The sequence below is a fragment of the Homalodisca vitripennis genome, chromosome 2 (assembly GCF_021130785.1).
Source record: "Homalodisca vitripennis isolate AUS2020 chromosome 2, UT_GWSS_2.1, whole genome shotgun sequence".
Classification (NCBI taxonomy): Eukaryota; Metazoa; Arthropoda; class Insecta; order Hemiptera; family Cicadellidae; genus Homalodisca; species Homalodisca vitripennis.
In genome coordinates this window covers 78,854,045-78,872,636 of record NC_060208.1, presented here as the reverse complement: position 1 = coordinate 78,872,636, position 18,592 = coordinate 78,854,045, and the positions used below count along the sequence as shown (strand labels likewise).

The 18,592-nt window shown below is 32.4% G+C and overlaps 1 protein-coding gene across 4 annotated transcripts in view; it reads right to left on the bottom strand.

Moving 5' to 3' along the window:
• LOC124354225 (adenylate cyclase type 2) overlaps positions 1 to 18,592 on the bottom strand; it is a 207,819-nt gene that overhangs the window by 54,426 nt on the left and 134,801 nt on the right. For all 4 annotated transcript variants that reach the window (XM_046804527.1, XM_046804530.1, XM_046804528.1 and 1 more), the window contains 2 exons: positions 17,231 to 17,374; positions 1,595 to 1,936 (listed from right to left, as the gene is read on the bottom strand). In XM_046804527.1, the coding sequence (XP_046660483.1) occupies positions 1,595 to 1,936; positions 17,231 to 17,362 (474 nt within the window). In that variant the 5' untranslated portion in view covers positions 17,363 to 17,374. The remainder of the gene's footprint in view (positions 1 to 1,594; positions 1,937 to 17,230; positions 17,375 to 18,592) is intronic.

The window sequence follows — 18,592 nt, the reverse complement described above, 5'->3', positions numbered from 1 at the left end:
TCTTCTCTCAACATCAAACGCGACTATTTAGGAGCTCACTATCGTTTGGTCCTTTCTGCCCACGAATGTATTCATTCACCTAATGTGGATGCAGCCATCAACAATGAACTCCCAGTCCTTAGTTGACATCTAATATGGTTTGTACTCAGGAGCTGCTAGAACAAGAGTAGGATCAGTAAGCGTGATGAAGGAGATGTACTCGGTGGAGGTATCCGAATCCACTATAAAGGTACTAAAACAGTTAGTTATTGTTTGTAAATGCAAAGTAGAAGTACGCCACTCAATGTGACGAGTAACAAGGCTTCGTTGAGATTGCTTGCAAAATTCTAAATATATAGCTCATTTTATTCCAGGGATTTCCAGTGGAGACATACAAAACTTTTTGTCACTTTCACATGGCCCTGCAGAAAAAGAGAAATTGTGTTAACCTACAGAGTTATTGGCTTCAATGCCACTTAGTCAAATTTTACATGCGCCATTATACACATTATTGTTAATGGAAAAAATGAAGTTTAATCCAAAATTTAAAGTCCAAAATAAAATGTTTCTTGAGATATCCTGCCACATGATTTATCAAAGTTTTTCATTTAGATATGTTTAACATCTATGTGCAAATAATACAAGTTTCGGTTAGCTAGGAAAGGTACTACAACACAAGAGTCAATTATATTTCTTTATACTCTATAAATAAAACTTTCACACGGTAAATCTTATGTTATTGTACTTATTTTGTTTACAAATTTATTTATTCTGCTATTTTCTCCATATGACCGATGTAAAATTATTCGATAATGCCCATCCGAATCCCATGGAATGGCATGAACGATCATTTAAATAATTATTGTCTATGTAGAGATATAGCTCATGCAAAATTCGAGTATATAGGTTAGTTAGTTTTCAAGATATCAGTCAGATAGAGGAAATATTTTGCCCCTCGAGTGATAGGTTTCCCTTACGCTCAGCCAAAAACAGGGCCAAGTGATAAACGAGAACTTTAGGAGATGCTCTAATCTTCCTAAACGTTCTGTGTCAGCCTACGGTGCCTCGGATGTCTAAGAAAAATATACTCCCAAGCTTGTGTACAACGAGTTACCGTTCCCCTCAATTTAGGAACTGGATATAGGAACATGATTAGCATAGACTGGTCAGCTTAGTTATGGTCAGCGGGAACAGAACCGCTTCGTGTTTGGACTGAAAACTGTTAAGTTGATTAGTAAAACTTGAAGAACCTAGAATAACTACCAAGAAACCAAGAAAAAGGTTATGTATAGTTATTAGGGTGTTGACAAAAAAAATTATCGACATTTTATTTACAAATATAGATTTCAATCATATTATAATCAGGTTTGACTTATAATTGAAGAAATATTGACATGCATGCTCTGCAGAGCTTTGTTAACACTGGAATAAAGGTCTTGCCTTATAAACAAATTATTTTAAAAATATGTGATTTTGATGACACAAAAAAACTCTAAAATAATACACCATGTTCACTAATCTACAAGTGATCCAATTTTTGAGTTAAATAAGTTAATATTTTAATAATCGAAGCCACTAATTATCGTTGTCATACAATATGTGTAAGATGACTCACCTCCGTGTAGAATCGTGGGTCGCCAAGGCCAGAGGTAGCGCGCCAGGATGTGAGGGTGAGCTGTGAGAGGGTGAGGATGGCGGCCAGCAACACGGAGACGTGCTGAGGGACGGGTAGAACCGTGTGTGTGGCTACCACGAGTGCGAACAGTGGCAGGGGGACTGAGGGTCCGGCCAGGGATAGCACCCCGGACCCCAGCAGCGCCACAGCGATCACCGACACGACTAAGGCCGCCCGCTCATCTCGCAGTACCCAGGGCAGTTGAGACAGCACGAACACTACCAACATGACCACTGACATCCCCGCAGAGACGCTCAGGGGAAAACTCAGGTGAGTCATGTCCTGAAAAAAAGCATTTTTAAGTATTCTTTACTCTTAACCTGTACAATATGGATAGTTCATAATTGGATAGTCCATAATTTTACATACGACTCTCAGGGGTTTGCTAGTTAAGTCACCCACATGACAACTGTAGCTAGTTAGGTAATGGTATTTTTCATCCTGAGAGTATGAGATAATTATTTTACAACTTTTGAAGTATAATCTGTATATTTAACACTTTCCCACCTGGCACGGAAAGGGTTAAAAAGATTTTAAATTGATAAAACTTTACGGCTAAGAAAAAAAACTGTGTTATAAACGTGCGTACATACATTTTCAAAACCTGAATCTGGCAGTCTGCTTCGTACCTCACCAACCGACTGTGATTAAGTTTGTCTCAGGTTATTTTAAAATTATAAATACAAATTTGTTTGTTTTAATTAATATTTTTATTTTTTAAAATCTGTGCAATAAGGATACGTAAGCTCCTAAACGTATGTTTTAGGAATTTGCCAATGGGTTTCTGAATCGTAAAACTACAATTGTCCTTCTGAAAATTGTACTACTAGTAAACCCGCATGTAATTACTAAAAGGAACACCGAGTTGAGTACACCTTGTGAGAGCGAACCTTTTGAGAAGCTAGCTATCAAGCAATGAAACAGAATCAATATATAGCTAACACTACAGAAATCCTATGTCGTTCGTGATCCTCTGTTTCACAAGAAATATTTAAATTTCTCCGAATCAGGAAGTTATCTTATGCGAGTTGCATCGAAATCATTATGGTAATGGCAAGTGTAATAATGATGCATGTGACGCGGTTTCTGCAGCTCTGTCTGATGGTAACTGGACTGCAGCACAAGACTAATTATTTTTATAATAGTGAAAGATGCCCCAAGCTCGATATGGAATTCACAGTAATCGATTATTTATTTATTTCAACGGTTTCCTATTTCAAATTCAGTTTAATGATCGATGTACAATCTCACCAAAAACACTCATAGGATAATAACAAACTTAAATTAGAATATGTGTTTAACGTTTGTCATTTTTAAAGAATAATTCAATGAGAGTCCACTTGAATTTTGTTTCCTTAGTGTTGAAGAAGTCCATGTCCTTGGAACCTTCACCACTGACTCTCTGAATTCTGTTCATCACAAAGTTCTTGCTAAAGAGGGCATTCTGGTGCGACTGGTTCCTGTGAATTGATACCAGAAGACACTCGCAAATTGATCCTCTCAAGGAGTAGTCAAAGATTCCAGTTAGGAGCTTGTATACTACCATACAACCTATTTTTGAATCTAGTATAGCAGTATGAAGCCCATGTCTTTCAAATTGTCAATGAAACTTGTATGTAACGCGTTTCGCACCGCACGCCCATAATTCTGACAAATCTGTCATTCACGTGTTGCAAACCATACATATACGCAACTTGGAACTGTGACCGTGCAACGGACGGAAACTCCAGTATTTGTCTGATAAGAAAACAGTAGACAGACGTGAGAGCACCAGTGCCGAACATACTACTTGTGGAGCAGACTATAATACAGCCGGCCTGCTCAGAAAATCACATCTCTATCGTGGGCTCCCAGAGAAAGTGTAGATATAAGTATCACCACAAGATCACAAATATTGTTGCTATTGTAAGTGGAATTTATTAGAATGAGTGAATTGTTCTCCAATAGTATGGAACTCTAGTGGAATAATGAGTTGTTAAGGACGGCTTTGTGTGTTGTAGCTCACACATTTTTGTGTTAAAACTGTTCGTTTGCGGATTTCGTGTATTTGGTGATCCCGGATACATCTTATGTCTCGGGTGCTTTTGGTTCACAAAAATCGTCTTGCGAAGGCTGAGAGGGGTTTGCGTCAAAGATTCCTTGAGGGAGCTGTATGATCTATCATAAGTCAACAATTAGTTGGTGGAAGGAACAAAAAGACTGGATTTACGCAGAAATCGGTAATTCCTCCAACCGTAACAGTTTGGGAATTATGCTGAATAAAACTCAAATGATATGTTGTGGAAGAGAAATGTATTTTCGGTATAGTTTTTGTCATTCAATTAAATATTGGAATTCCTTTTTATTATAAATAACCAATATTGCTTAGCATCAAAGCACCCAACGTAACGTATGACCAGATTGGAATGAGTAAAAGGTAGGCGGTCAAACTTCCATTTGACCTTATGACCCCAAAATCACTATAGTTCTTTCTTGGACCAAGAGGAGCATATGTACTAAGTTTCACGTCCCTGTGACCTTTCTATCAAGGGTTATTGCAGAGACGGATGGACAGACGAACACGAACGGATAACGAACACGGGTTCAATATGGCCGTTTCGAATCCTTAATAAAGTGGGAGAATATTATTATCAATGATGATTGACCTCTTATTTCAATCCACAATTACTACTAAGTTGCTTTCACCAAAACTACAAAACGGTGTAATTTAACACAGAAATGTATGCAAAACTTCATAAAACAAGCGAAGGATGAAAGGAAAGGCTGTACAAGTCGATAACGTTTACAGTAGTCTTGGGGCGTAATATCGGACCTTGAATAATACAGAACACAGTCGCGGCTGTCGATCGCTCATTTCAATATTCTTGTAATCATTTAAAGTGCCTACAGTTACGTATTTTTCTAACAAAAAAAGTTTCATAAATGTTTCTATAAATTATATACCAGTGTGGCTACACATATATAGGTATTATCGGTTATTTATTGACGACAAGAACATTGATTCTTCAGTTGACATACACTCAACAAATTAGTAATTGCCAAATGGTTGTTTTAAATTCCACTGTTTTAAAAAAGTGTTGGTTGTAAGTCTTACAATTCACTCTTTTAACCTTTTATATAAAAAAGGACGTTAATAATGTGTATATTAATATATGTATATTGATTTGTAACAAGTAAATTATGCTATTACCTTTTATACCAATTCAATTAATATTGATATATTTTGTTATACTACGTAAAACGCCTGAATACCGTAATAGTTTCAAGGTGTTATAACCTTGAGGAAACCCATAACGATCCACAATCTGATAAAATTAGCACTGTTGGAATTATTTGCCAAATGTTTTACTTATTTCTTGGGAACAAATGGTGGGATTCAAATAAGAAATTAAATTTTACAACAATATTAGAAAATAACTCAATTCAGAAAGTGATCCTGTGTCTTATATTTCCACATGTAGGATGTATTTGAACACACACACACACACACACTATATATATATATATATAAAACTCGGCCATCGGCACTCCCATATACACAGAGTGTTCATTTGGGATCTTGTTCTACACTTAAAAATGAGCAATAAAGTTCATATGGTATGTCCTGAAACCTTTTAGTTTTGGTTTATCTGTTTTTATGTGTTTTTTATAAAAAAGACTATATATTTTGAACCAGTTCAGATAAAATCAAGTAACTTGAGAATTGTATCAACCTTTGGTAAAATTTATTGAAAATAAACTATTAACAAAATCCTTTTACCAGTTTCAAAATGGAGTTTACAATATTTAAATTCAAATCACAAAAAACCGTTATTGTTATAAAAAATGAAAAAATGTATTAGCGCACTCCAAATCCTGTCTGTTACCGCCACATTTTTTATTAGTGCCATCAACCTTGTAACGTATCGACTCCCCCCCTTATGCTGTTATGCAGTTAGATCAGATTCTTACACCGACAGTGGCCGAGGACGGGCATAATAACCCATAGCAGGGTATATGCCTCTCTTTTATAAAGAAATTCATTAAAGAATTCATTGTAAAAAGTATAGTATTTTCAACAAAGCACTGTTAAGTAAAACAATTTATATCGTTCTTCTCCATAAAGTATTTCAATGTCTTACAAGTTCAACGATTTCTAAAAAGTGTACTAAGGAACTTTGTGTATCAACATGACTCTGGATATACGATGTAAAAACTTAAAAATTATATAATTATTTACAAGAGCACTCAGATACATGACAGAATGTTTAATCTGTAATTTCCATAATCTCTCTTTATAAACGCGAACGTGCAGAACGTGGGATCAGTATTTAATTAATTGTATTCAGGTTCATTGCAATTCGCTCATGTTGAAGAACTACAACTTACAATATACATGAGAAGTGGTTTTAGTAATTCCACGTAATTTTTTTTTCCACAAATTTTTATATAAAATATTCGATATATAAAACTGCTCATAATAATCACCTTAATGACAGACATTTCTAGAACCACTCTCATATTATTCAGGGGAATTATACATAATAACTGTAGATCAAGGCCACGATAAATACTCTAATTTATAATTCATGATCAAATCAAAGTTTGCAAAGCAATAATACTTAAAAATACCTCAGCTGTATTCATTATTTATTCTCATTTAGTACACATTTTTTGACAGTTGGTCGTTCGTATTAAATTAGTAAACCAATATTGTCTCTGATATTAAATAGTATAATAGTAGTATAAATAATATAAACTATAAAAGGAAGATTTTATACTTTAAACTATTCAAAATATACATTTATATCCATACGTTATCTTGAACGTTTAAGACTCTAGATAATGATGATTTAAAATTAAAGACATTATTAAGTATCCTAACGAGAAATGAACAAACTCTGTGGTTATTCAAATCATTTATAACTCTTAAGTTTAAATATATATACATTGATTAAACTATATTTTTGGCAGTTTTATCAAAAAGCTAATTGTTATCTCTGTTTTCAATATAACAATATATACAAGAAACAAAACCTTCAAAAAATTAAACATTTAAAACTGTAAATCCGTGGAGTCGGCTTTGACCCTCTACTAGTACAAATACTGTAGTTGTTAACTGACTAAATTAATCTGCTCCAGATATTGAGTGTATGTGTATTCAAACCACAGTTATGGCTAAGAATAACCAGAGTTCTAAAATGTTTGAAAGTAAATGGTTTATTGCTACATTACGCATATTATAAGAAACTTTGAAAGATTTTATAATTGTCAGATAACTTATATAATTTATACTGATGTTTTACAAGTATAAAATAATAAAGTGGCAATAAGAGTAAATGGGATGGCCGTTTCTTCGATTTCTAGGAAACTAGTAGCAATAATAATACTTATTTCTTATATATTTAGACACATTTTAAACAAACCTTGTTTCTACACATTAAAAGACAAAGCCCTGCCTGTCACACACAAACACACTTATCACTAATTCTTCAGCTTCCCGATATTCCGAAAAGTTGAGATTTGGCACATTTAGGCCTCATGATTAAAATAGAAAAAGTAAAGTATTTGTATTAGGATCAAATATCGATAGGGGTTGATATTGTATATATTTTCTTGGTCAGAGCAACGATTCAAACATGACTACATCACCGTAAACGTCGTACAACGGAAGCAGACGCATGTTCATTAAAGAGAATTTTCTAGACCTGTTTGTGTGTGTGTATATATATGTATATATATATATATATATATATATATATATATATATATATATATATTTCCTTAACCAGGAAGCAAAGCAAACGTTAGAATGGAAATACCTTATCCGAATGGCCAGAAACCTACTTTTGTTACGGCAGTAGACGTTTGAAAAAAAATATACACGTTCTTAATCGGGAGAAAATGCGAACTTTACTATGGGGCCAGATGTTGATTAAAACTATCGCAAATATGCGCTCTTTGATCAAAGAAAACATTATAGGTAAACACATGTATATATTTTGTTGATCAGGGTGATAATGAAATTGCTACCATAGCGCTGAAATACTATATACCGGAAATAAACGCTTTTTGCCTGAAGTAGACTCTTCAGACATATGTATATACTGTAATGATTGGTAAACAATGCAAACGCGACTATGACGAGTGAAATTAAATTGGTTCTAGCCCTAAATGCTTCTTTACAAGCTACACCATCCTTGTTTAGATTTTAAACTTCTTAACATGAACACTAAAACATTACGAACCATAAATAACCCTTATTATCGATTAAACTGTTATGAAACATAACTTAACGAACAAATAGTCTATGTGATTTTATCCTGTAGAATCTTAAGAACGATTCAATTAATAGACTTTTCATTTTGCATTAAAATTAATTTCTACATAGACAAAAATGAGTTATATAATGGTGTGTGTCGAACAATGAAATTTGGCTGAGCGTCATTGAAGTAAATGACACAATAGGCTGAAATAATTGTCTAGTCAAAAATTGTGCTAAATATAGCTCGAGAATGAATAAGCTATAGGTTTGACGATTTGCATGCAGCCTGGTGTAGCCTGTTATGAGACACGTGGTCTACAAGTTCTACAGTGTATCACTTACCCGAGTTTAGGGGTTTAATCATTTCAGAGCAAAATGATATATGCTCACGTGCCTATGTTTATTCGTGTGGTGCATGGTAACCTTAATACATTCTTGTATAATTCTTGAGGTCCTCGTGCATAATAATCTTTATAAATTGATCTAAATCTTTAAATACACTCGTATTTTTACGAATATAAAAATTAGTTTTCGGTTTAATATATTCATACCTAAATTATTTAACATTTGTAAAATATTTTTAAAACATCTGTCACGCGTTTCTTATTATTATACACCCATAAATCCTCTAAGTTTTAATCCTATACGGAATATGCTGTCAATAAAAGTAGTTTGGGGAATGTCAGATAAAACAAGAATTTATAAACTTTGTATGGTAGCGCTATTTCATTTGGAGAAGATATAATTCAATGTCGTTTACACGAAAACAAATCTGTTGAGTTCTACAGAGTTGCAAAACAGTTTTATTTATGTTCCTGCGCCTTTTACGATCACTTTTACGAATCATTTCGTGTCGAAACAACTTAAAAGACCTTCCAGTGTTTTATTACACAACATTAATTCAGTTACTTTCCTGTTTCACTAATACAGTCAAACTTTTAAACCAGATTCTAATCACATCCAAATAAAATTAAACAGATTTTGAAGTTTACAAATTAATTTCAACTTCATCAATTATTACAAAGACAAAAAATTCAAAAGGATTAATTTGTAATTTCTTAATTACAATTCAAGTTAGAATGCAATAATTCAGGATATATTTCATGTTATTAATAAACAAATAAAATACTGATTTGAAAATGGCTGCGTGATGTTATTATTCTGAATTATCTTTCAAAATAAGAGTTGAGCCAACGGAAAAGGTCTAGAGAAAAGTAAAATTCGTGAAGGTTCTTATTAAGTCAGGATTAAAGACGATTTTAAACATATTTTGAGTCAAAGTACACAGCTGAGTAAATTGTCTTTATTGGTCAACGATTATTCACTGATAACAAAATTATGATAAATTATATAAAATTTGGAATGAAGTTAAACCATAGTCAATACACTATCAAATTTTTTTAGTTCCATCAAAGATTTCTGACAATGTCAGATACCCCATTTGGAAAACGTATTGGAAACATGATTACAACTCTAATCTGTGTTAAGTTCTACTTTTGTAACCGTTTGAAAACCATATACAAACAATTACTAGTAACAGCAACACACAACAACAATAACACAATTACAATAATAATTACTGACTATTCATTTACTAATTTTAACTTTCACAACTTGAGCCAAGACTAGAATATTAAACCATCTAAAACAGGGCCAACATTTAAAATGTCTCAAACTTTAAACCCGCATAAATTTTTAAAGAGTGCACCCTTTAAGATTGGATTTGCAGCATTGTACTCTACTAATAAAAACCTTTAATTTTATGTACTATTCGACCTATGCTCTCATTTAAGATTTCCTTCTGACTCCTTTTGTTGGCCATCCACCTTACATGACAAAAATGTGTTAGTTACTTCAAAGAGTACATTAATTTATAGGTGCATTAATGATGTACCAAGTTTATTGCTTTACCTGTAAACGTTCCGGAAATAACAAGCTCGTGTGGGACTTTCTTACACCCTGTATAACTATGTCAGGATATATAGAATATATGTATAGGATTGTGTAAAATTTCACTTATCATTAGAATTCCACAGAATTTCCTTAAATTATAATATATCTCTAGCTATGTACATATGTTGTTAACACCTTCACTGCGATGCGAGTCGTGTACCGCCCTTAGAACGGTCGAAATAATAAGTCCGTTCACTGGTGACAGTGTCTTAAGCAAATAGACAATTTTACTTTTTACAGTTAGAAAACACAGGTGAGTATATTGGGCCTACAATTCTCTAAAATATTATTTATTGCATAAGACACATTAGGGAAGAAATAAATGAGATAAAAATACTGCGTACGCAGGACTGGAATAATATTTACAGATTTCATGTCGATATTTCTATCAGCGCTGCTGGTCATACACCGCAGAACTTATTACGTCATTCATGACGTCATGATCACGTACCAACATCACAGAGAATGGCCGCCATAACATCAGGCTGGTTGACGTGCTGATAGAGCAGTCCGTCCTTCCGGCCAATTTATGGCTACCCTTGTTTATTGAAAATTACTCTTCCAAGTAATGTTTTACTTATAGGGTATGGGCAAGTAAGTATTATAAGAAAGAGATCTGTAGACGATTTAAGGCAGGTTATTAAATTTAACTCCACTTTAGAAAAAGCTAGTTTTTGGTTTTATTTCTTTTTTTGTGATATCACTAAAAATAAAAAAAATGTATAGTTTTTAATGCATAAACCCCTCAACAAATGGTTTTGAGAACATCGTTTATGCAACAATAGAAACTTAGTTACTATTGCAGATAAAGGCCTATTTTTTTTAAATTGTAGAATAAATATTTACTTGTATCTTCAAGTATTGAAACTAAAATGTAGTAAACAATTAATTTAAAAATAATTACTTTTACCTTTTTTTAAATGTTGTTACTTTTAAAACTTACTAGATATTAGATATGTAGCATATTAGGAATTATAGTTAAACATCTATTACTCAATAAAAAAATCTCAATCTTATACAGACGTAGAATATCTTCCACGAAAGGTTCTAAGATTACGAATGTTCCAATTCTTCAAATCAGAAAAAATTAAAATTTCGGGAAACGAGAAGTAAAATAAAGATTTTAAAATAAAAATATACAATACATTTGGAACGTTTAATAATATTTATGAAAATCATGTTTTTGTGTATTTTCTTAACATCCTTTATATTAAAGCATTCAGAACGACCTGTAGAACAAGTTAAAAACTAAGAAAACCATTTATTTACGCATTTTGCCGGTTTATACGCGTAGTTACCTTTTAAAGTGAGCTAATAATAACATTTTTAAGTTATTAAGAAGCGTGGCAGGAATAATAATGATTTAAAAACTAATTATTATATGATTATGGTTAATATAAAACTGTATTACTTTGTATTATTATTCTTATTTTTTCAAGGCCATATAATATAAGAAAATACGTAAAGGTTACATAATGTGAATTAGTTATACCATTCATGCTCATTAATTTTAAGTATTCTCTATTCCAATTTCTTAAAGAAGCTAGTATTGGGTTTCGCAAATTCAGTTTCTTTGTTAGTCATTATTTATTTTTGGGTGATTTAAATAATTAAACTATTTAAAATAAGTTGGCACATAACAGGCTTTGCTGAGGTTGCATGTTCTATAGCCACACGTGTTGCCATGTCAAACATTTTCAAACTCATATTGTTGAACTCAGTTTGTTTCAAATTTTTTTATCTTCAATGTTTTGCTACCATCTTAATACCCATAAGACCAATATAAATTGTTCGCTACCGCTGTACTTAATCCATGGAAGACTTATTGCATAATCGAGTTATTTGTTGCTTCTATAGAAATGAAGGTTCATGGAAATGTTTTTGTCAGTTCATTAACCCAAGTTACCTGTGTAGGTAAGTTCGTTCTGGATATATCGAATGGATAGACAGTCAAAAATGAAATTTTCTAGCTACTCTAAACTCGATAAACTCTGCTAATGCCCAACCAATAACGGATATTTTGTAAGGGAATTTTGTTTTCCTTACATTAATGTTCATATATTAACAAGTTAATATCAAACTGAGCTTTAATGCAGATTTTGAGTATACCTAAAGAAATATAAACGAAACATTTAGCAAATTTGAGCATAACAAATACTATATTTGATATACTATATAAATGTTTATATGTCTACATACATTGTTCTCCCGTGTAAAAAAGATATGTAAAAAATTATTATCAACGACCTTTAAAGCAAAGTATAATTACACCCGCGTAATTATGCAACACCCCGTGTCAGACAGAAATGGGATTTTTTAGACCCTCAAGTGATTAAAATCACTGTAATATCGCTCAGCCATTGACCTGAAGTAACTTGAACATATCAATATATTCACCCTTTAAAACTCGAAAATTCGTCCAATACAAAGCCCGAATGTACCTAAACTTCCGATAAAGTTAACCACTTTCTAATTGTCTTTTTTCAGATAGTTTAGAGACGCAATATAATAAGAAATTATTTCTTATTATTCGTACAGGTACGTGGAGTGGACTGTTAATTTTGCCTGTAGGACGAACAGGCTAAACAGAAAAACCGCTTTGGACCGACTTTTGTTTACTTTTATCACACGGACAATTATGATATTGACCTCTATTTCGAATATGAAAATGAAAACAATCTCCTCTCATCACAATCAATGGATTGTAACAAAATAACAATATTAATCCAAAAATGTATTCATTTTGATGCCCAGTTTCCAAAAAATTACAGGTACGTTGAGCAGTCGGATTTATCTTTAATTGCAAAAGGCAAAGACCTCACTCATGCATCACTGACTCTGCACCTCCCCGAAATCAAAGAAAGTTTAAATTTGGCGCACTTACTTATCAAGACTTTAGACAAAAATAAAGAATTGTCATAAATATTAAACATCCATAGGGTTTGATGGGGGGTTTGAAGCTAAAGAACAAATATGTTTTATTTTTAGATTTCTCGACTCCTACAAAAATAGCAATTGGCACACAAGTGTCTTATGCTCTCAAATGATAAATTAAATGTGTGTTATGAATTTACATTGGGAATGAAATGGAGATGCAACTCCTAGAATAACTATATTTCTGTTTTTCCAATTCTCTGAGGCTATATAAGAAATTGGACACGCACATGCCTTGTGAGTTCATAAGAAAATAAAAAACAAGAAAAAGAAGAATAAGAAAAAGTGCTTTATTTATACAATAAACAAAAACAAAATATTACCCTTACTAAGCTTAATAAGAACTAGCTTTAGCTCTCTAAAAGTATATTAGTATTTATTTAGTCCAAAGTAAGGAACAGATATTAAGCACTAAATACAATGGTCATTTCGTTCGTCCCTCTAGTTGGCACTTCTGCACACTTCTTATAACTATAATTAATATAAAACACGGAATTAACAAAAACTAGTCATTTTAACTTTGGCGATTCACATAAGCTTCAAAATACTACTTACAATCAGAAAAAAGAAAATGAAAATATAATATTTTGTAAATCCAATAGATATACACTCAGATACATACATAGGCACGGACACACACACACACACACACACACACACACACACACACACACACACACACACACACACACACACACACACAATAATATAATACTTGTCTTAATTTTGTTTTGGTCTCCTTAAAACTGTTATCTCCAAGTCTTGCATTCATATTTTAATAGGTATTTAAAAGTTAAATTCATAGACAATCCCATCGCATTTCCCAAGCATCTCTCATATATTTCCCAAATTGAAGCCAATCCTTTCCATCAAGGTAGACATAAAACTCTTCTTCGCTTATTATGTTACTCGCAAACCATTTTCTCCGAATCGTTGCCGGAATAGGACAAATACAAAGTGAAAGACCGTCTCGTATTCATTCCGGTTACACAAAGAACAAACGTGACTTTTATCAGGAAAGCAAGGTTTGTAATTCAAATCAACCAGGCCTGCCCGCGCCTTCATTGCCCAAGACATAATATTGACGGCATAACAATCTTTCAGGAATGTCTTATCTCCAAGGTCAAGTTTGATTGTTAAATAATGTGGATGATAGACAAACGTACACGCACGGCCTGTAAGTTCCACTTGCCAGCCTGTTCGCATCGCCTCAACCACTCTAGTCAACTAGCCCACCAACTCAACGCCGTTATCAACATTAAAATTCCACAATTAATTCCTAACCTCTTCCATTCCCGGAACCAGAATACTTTTTTTAATATAATCTATTTCGCTAATATATATGGTAAACGATTTGGCATCATACTCCAGATTCTTCTGATACAATTTGGATATAACTGAAAGGTAAAGTAGTATAATTTTTCTGAGCCAGTTTCGATGAAAAGTGCGTAATTTGGCGTGTTAATGGGCAGTATAAAAAGTTTTGTTCAAAAACATTTTTGAACTCAATTGCGTCGAATTCTCCGAATCCCCATACTTGGGCTCCGTAGCACAAAACTGACCTGTGAACAGCATTAAAGGGTGTGAATTGTGCTAACAGAGACACCTTCTTATCTTTTAAAAATACCTTTCCAGGTTAATACGAGAGCTTCTTTTTTTAAGTAAGAGCCGTTGTTTATTCAAAAATAAACGACGTTTATTTTCAAAATACATTTATTAATTAATTCGTATTAATTCCTAATCCAGTTCACTGCCAGTTTCGTTCACTGCCAGATTAGATCTTTTCTAGCCAATAAAACAGCAGTGTAATTTAATCATTGGAATACAACTAGCCTATCTGTTAATCATAACTATAACCTTACTCAATTACATTAGGCCTTACCTTAAATTCTCTTAAAAATAAATTACGTAAAGACAGAGTTTAAAACAAATTTTGCCGAAGAAACATCGAAATCTTTAATTGACTTTTTAAAAGATAAATTAAATTTAACAATGTAAAACGATAAAACATAAGTACAAAGAGATATGGGATAGCAATACATGCTGTGTTTACAAGATATTTAGTAAGATTTTATTCTAGAATTTATGTTTCTTATTTCAGATATTAAAAACTTATAATTTCATTTTGCAATTTAATGATAATAAAAATGAAGTAATTATTTCGGAAATACAATATTGTAGTGAAATTTATACCAAATTATGGAAACTAATATAAACGATAATAGTTAAAAGGCATAAACATTTATTACTTTAATATTTAGAAGTCAGTGATCTTTGTAATATATGCAATGTAAACAATATTAGAAATATATGTATGAAATTAATAGAAAATAGAAAACTTATTCGTAGTCTCTAGAAAAGTATTGTATAGCAAGTAACCATTTATCAATATATATACATTTTAAAATAATATGAAACACTCAATACTTTTCTAGAGACTACGAGTAATATATGGATATATATATATATATATATATATATATATATATATATATATATATATTTATTTATATTTATATATCCACAGCTCGTTATAAGAAGTAGACATTTTTGAATTTTTAAATTCTCGTTTTATTGTTGAGAGAAAAAAGTAAGGTTTTTTTTTTTTTTGAGAAAAAATTATTTTGACACCAAACACTTTCTACTTCAGGGAGGGAGCTGAAAACAGGACGTGGGAGATTAGTTAAACGTGGATCTTGCTTTTTTATTTTACTTTATAAATTTATTATTTGGTAGATTTTTAAACAATATAAATTAAATAAAACATTTAGCCACGAAGGTAGATATAACATGTTATTTTAACTAAGTACCTGAACATGGATTTTCTGAATTTGAAATGAGTACGATACTAATAAAAAACGATAAAATTATTACAGGTGGTTTATACTTCTCAATTCTTACAATTAGTTTATCTAATAAATTAATAACGTATAAATAAATGTATAAATGTTAATACTTCTTGGTTGAATCTTCGTGTATTTCCAATAACGTACAAGTTGTTTACAATTCCCTTACAAAACACTGCTGTTGTGAGCCTTTAAGCTGTTTACGCCTCCACCGGGGCGTGACCAATTCTCTCAGCTCTACACAGAATCGAGTATTGAGCCTTTTGAAACGATAATATTGACTGCACCAGTTCCCGTAAACATCCAATTAAAACTTGATTACTCTTACGACGCTTACATCAGCGCATCTTCTGTATGAGATAAATCCCGGAAACTGTCAGTCACACTTTCGAAAACTTGGAAGCTTTTGTTTTAGGAATCTAGTCAACGTATGTTAGAATCTGTAGTGAATGTCTTTTGGTAGATTTAGGAATGAATTTATATGAATAAACTGAACACTGCCTTATTAAATAAAAGCAAACCAAAGTTGATTTTAAAATATATTTTGAAAATTTAAAGGGGATTGCCAATACAAATAGTGTTTAAAGTTGTGAACCAGGTTATGACAGTAATAATTGTATATTACGGCCCAACATTTAATTTTGTCGTTAGATAAATGTTTTTGTACACACTATGAATTCTTACGTGTTTAACAATCGTAAATAGTTAATCGATTTAAAAATTTTATAAGTTTTACTAGTGAATGAACTTGATTAATCCCATTGAAATGTATATGAAGGTTAAAAGATTAAAGATTGGTTAAAGATTATGGTTAAAATATTCAGAAAAGAAAAATACTATTTTATTTAACAATCTTAAAATAAATTATTTTACACTGCATAGTAAGTACCAGGACACTGTGAGTATTGTATGAGTACAAAAATATTATCACGTAGAGTAAAACATTATTTATTTTCTACTCTACAATTACAACGAATTTGAAAACGATTTTGTAGAAATTTATTTTTGATGATGTAAGGATTGTGAAGGAAACAAGATATTTCCGGACATTTGCGATCGTTCATTAAAACAAAAAATCAGTAATACTACGTTTCGAGATCTGCAATCTGATTTCTTCTTCTTTTTTTCACAATACTAATTAATACTGAACTACAGAATACAGGTCACAATACGTCTGCATTCGTTGATCTACCACCTACGACTGACCAGAGGCCAATAGCAAATGGCACCGATTTTTGTGCCACAGAAAATTTTAAACCCTTAGACAAAACTGATATTTCCGCTTCATTAAGGAAGAAGAGATCAAATTGCAGATCTCGAAACGTAGTGTTACTGATTTTTTTATTCACTGAACGATGGCAAATGTCCGGAGATACCCTGTTTCCTTCACGATTTTGTATAATTTTATCAATTTTTAATCGATATTTTTAACATTGACTTATACAATTTTGTAAATAATTTATTTATATTTTTAATTATTAATAATTCTAATTTTTTCATTATGATATATATTCTAATATATTATATTAACAACAACAAAACACAGAATGTACATAATATTCTAGTTCAAACAGCACTCACGGAGAGATAAATACTCACAAAAGAGAAGTAGAAGAAGGTAAGAAGGATGCTAGTTGCGGTACAGCTCACGCACGCGACCGCCAGGCTGGACACGAACAATGCGTGTTTGAGTCTGACGCAGTAGCGTCTGTACAGGTCTTCCAACTCCATTCTCAGCCGTATCTGTAAAACAAGTCATAAGTTATTTTCTAAACACAGTCTTGACTCTTATAATCAGAGAAAACACTTGGTACAAACAGGTCACAATACGTCTGCATTCGTTGATCTACCACCTACGACTGACCAGAGGCCAATAGCAAATGGCACCGATTTTTGTGCCACAGAAATTTTGTGCCTCATCATTCACTTTTACAGTAAAAGTGGCATGATGTATAGTAAACGATGGTTGCACTGCGGCTTTACTCGATTTGGCTGAAATGTGACAAAGGAACAGTTACTCATTGTGAAGTAGCCCAATTTAAAGACTACCTAGGGGAACTAAGGACTAGAAACAAAGCAAGTGTGGGCGGAATACTACGGAGAGATAATACAAATTGTAACAACGAATTGTAGGAAAAAGTGGTGCCAAAGACTGGCGAAGGCTGTAAAGAGGAAAATACTGCTGGTTGAGGTACTTAACTATACATAGCAGGATATGATCAGGGTGGTGGCAGGAAAATCATAAGGGACCAAGATGAGAGAGAGAGAGAGAGCAAATGTGGAATAGCGCGCAGATAAATACTGAACGATTGCTACATTTTGATGCAATATGATAATTCTGACAACCTTTAAACAAGCTATAGCTACATAAAATATCAATATTGCATACAATGTTTTGAGGCATCCCCCCTGACAAAGAGTTTACTTATTCTAAGGATAAATGAAGTTACATAATCTCGAGGGATACACACTATCATTGAAAACGATGTTGCCTTTGTAAAAATTAACTTTTGTTCAAAATCAAAGCTACCTTTGTTCTTGAGATAACCTGGTCACAGATATTGAGACAAATTATTAATTTTTCAAATGCTTAAAAATTGCATCAGTATTTGGTGCGAGGTGTAGATTGGGGATTCAGACGCATCAACTATCATCGGACTATTTTTTTGAGGGATGCTCAAAAAGTTTAAAAATTCCTTTTTAAATTCCCATATACCATATAACACACTACTGGAATGATGAATTTCTTTTTAGTCCTTTCACCTGCTTGTCTAGCCCTGCCAAAATCTTAAATTGTAATATGGTTAATATATTGATAAAGATTCTTTTTAAAGCGACCGAAACAGTGTGGTCGTTTTTAAGCAGAGTGGGCAAAATTAATTGGTGTCCAGAAAGCGTGGTTTTTAATTTTTACAGTTGATAAGTATTATGACATTTTAAATCGGTATCAGATATTTAATT